The sequence below is a fragment of the Populus nigra genome, chromosome 4, assembly GCF_951802175.1.
Source record: "Populus nigra chromosome 4, ddPopNigr1.1, whole genome shotgun sequence".
NCBI lineage: Eukaryota > Viridiplantae > Streptophyta > Magnoliopsida > Malpighiales > Salicaceae > Populus > Populus nigra.
In genome coordinates this window covers 24,379,611-24,382,238 of record NC_084855.1, presented here as the reverse complement: position 1 = coordinate 24,382,238, position 2,628 = coordinate 24,379,611, and the positions used below count along the sequence as shown (strand labels likewise).

The following is a 2,628-nucleotide window of genomic DNA, read 5'->3' as shown; positions in this document are numbered from 1 at the left end:
TAGAGCTAGAACTTGAGGGATGGATTTAGACTTCAGACTTTGCTCTTTATAGAGAAAATGAAATGCACTACTGCACTAGCTAGCCAGCTAGCTGATAATAGACAGCTACTGGTGGGTTTTAAAGGAGAAAACAACGTTTTTGCAAGGGACGTGGGAGAGAGCTTCGATGGTCTCTTTCTGTATATATATATTTTTTGGTTTTTAAACTTCTTTAAACGTCTTGGTCTCCACAAATATACATCAAAATGTAGAACTAAAAATCACTGTAATTATGGATGATAATTTGATATTCCCAAATCATCACCTCATACATCAAAATATAGAACTAAAATTCACTGTAATTAGATCTGGGCTACTGTTCAAAGCTGTTCAAGAAACCTGAAGTGGTAGCTTACTGTTATCAAAGCATAACTTGTAAGAAAAAATTTAAAATCCTGCATGCATCTAGTTGTAGCCTTGACCCTTCCCTTCAAACCCAAGGTTACCAGTGAAATCACTTGCTTCAGAAGACTGCATCTGATGAGGAAAGCTTGACATGGGAAATTGTATAGATGGCATAATTGGCTGCTTGGTTGGAGAAATATAGCTCAATGAGGAATCAGCATTGTTGAACCATACATTATCCCACATCCATGGTGTGCGGTTAGCACAAGGCAGATTACTACTACTAGACAGCTTACAACCAAATTGATCGCTGGTATTCGGATCGCAAGCCATCTTCATAATCGCATCTTCCATTGCATGTAGATATGACGAAGTCCTATGAGCATTCTGCTTAGGTTGGAAATGCATTGGTGGTTGAACGTTCAATGGATTTGGTTCTAAGTAAAGTTGCAGGTCTGTTGAATAGCAGTTGCCATTGTTGCTCTCCCAAAAACTTGCATTCCTTGTAGTCCCATGAGAAGTCTGTTTAGATTGGAAACCGACCGGTAACTGATCATCTAAAGGCCTTGGTTCATAGTAAACCTGCAAGTCTGTTGAGTAGCCATTGCTACACTTCCTCTCCAGTAAGTTGGTCACGTGAGAACTCTGCTCAGGGTAGAATACCATAGGTGGTTGAGCATCAAAGGGATTCGAATTGTGAATAAGCTGCAGGAAATTGTCATCTCTGCTCTTCATGTAGCTTTCCATATCGTGAGAAACGCTTGGACTAAGCGAGGCAGCCTGCACCCCTGGTGCACCCATGACATACTGATTTGCGTTGAAACTTCCTAGTTTCTTGTCAGCAAGATCAATTTTAGTATCCAAATGACCAACAATAACCCTTAATTGATCTGCATAAAGCCTGTTGAGACGATCATCCCATGCAGGGTACTTAGCTTTGATAATTTGCTTGTGCAATCTTGCAAGCTCAGAATCAATCTGTTTCTTTTTATCAGCAAAGTAATCAGAAACCTGATAACATCTTCTTGGTTGATCACTACCCTTGTACCTATTGATAATACACCTAACCTCTTCAGAACTTGGAGGCCAAGTCTCAGGTGCTACAGGCTGATGATCATCCTTCTCCTTTGGTCCAAAGATTATTACGCATGCATCAACACCGCAAAGAATAGAGAACTCAGAAGCCTTTTTAAGCAAACCTGCCTTCCTCTTCCTGAATGTAAGCATACGAGATTTCTCCTTCCTTATCAATTCTATTTTGATTCTTTTTTGACCCATTGTTTGATCTAGCACAACGGTGACAATTATCAGAAACACAAAGCATCAATGACATAAAAAACAAAAACATAAATATATTAAGATGTTTTACTATCTTTATCTCTTCTATATATTCATTTCTTTTATATCGATACAGTAACTAAAAATCGTATTGCACAATAGAAAAAATATCAATCACTATAAACTGGGATAAATCACTGTCTTTAGGGATGAAGGTTTCTTATGCTCTAGGAACTCTGAATATATCCATGCAACAAAAGCTGGGATAAATCCCAGTTTACACAACACGCATGACTAATTAATAATGCAACCTGATATTAAAAAAAATCATCGGCAAAACATATTTTTAAAATAGGAGGATAAGAAAATATGATATGATAGTTTGCTGCAAGAGGTAACATGAATTATAAACAAGCCGAGAGGTAAGATTGGATTGAAAATGAGTTGCTAAAGGTGTCGAAAACAGGTGGTAATTTATTTAATTTGTCGTTTGATAACCACTTATTCAAATTTAAATAATAATAAAAAAATAAAAATAAAAAAATAGAGTCAATACATCACAGCATTGAAAGCAAAAGAGCAACAGAAGCAAAAGAACACTTGTGTGTAACGGAGAGAAGCTTTGTTCGGTTGTTGTTATGGTATGTATCAGGTTTCGCTTTTGCTGGGATTTATCCCAGTTTTTGTTGCATGCATAATCGCGCACAAAAAAAAAAAAACATTCAACAAAATATCCCTTTTCCTACAATTAAATTGAAACAAGAATTGTGGTAACAAAATAATCATTACACCATAAATAATTAAATAAATAAATAAAATAAATATCTCTTTCTAGGCATATTTACATGTTCCACATCAACCTAAATTGTCATAAATTAGAATTAAAATCAAGAAAAAATAAATCTATAACCCTATAAAGCATATGAAAAGAAGAGTTTAAAAGCTTTAAACTCTCATGCAAACCTG

At 35.9% G+C, this 2,628-nt stretch overlaps 1 protein-coding gene across 1 annotated transcript; it reads right to left on the bottom strand.

The window, feature by feature from the left end:
* Nucleotides 1-444: 444 nt before the first annotated feature.
* LOC133691912 (uncharacterized) lies at nucleotides 445-1,662 on the bottom strand. The gene has a single exon (XM_062112536.1). The coding sequence runs from the start codon at nucleotides 1,660-1,662 to the stop codon at nucleotides 445-447; it is 1,218 nt and encodes a 405-aa protein (XP_061968520.1).
* Between the last annotated feature and the right edge of the window lie 966 nt (nucleotides 1,663-2,628).

Coding starts and splice junctions, on each gene's coding strand:
- LOC133691912 (XM_062112536.1), bottom strand. CDS start 1,662: ATGGGTCAAAAAAGAATCAAAATAGAATTGATAAGGAAGGAGAAATCT.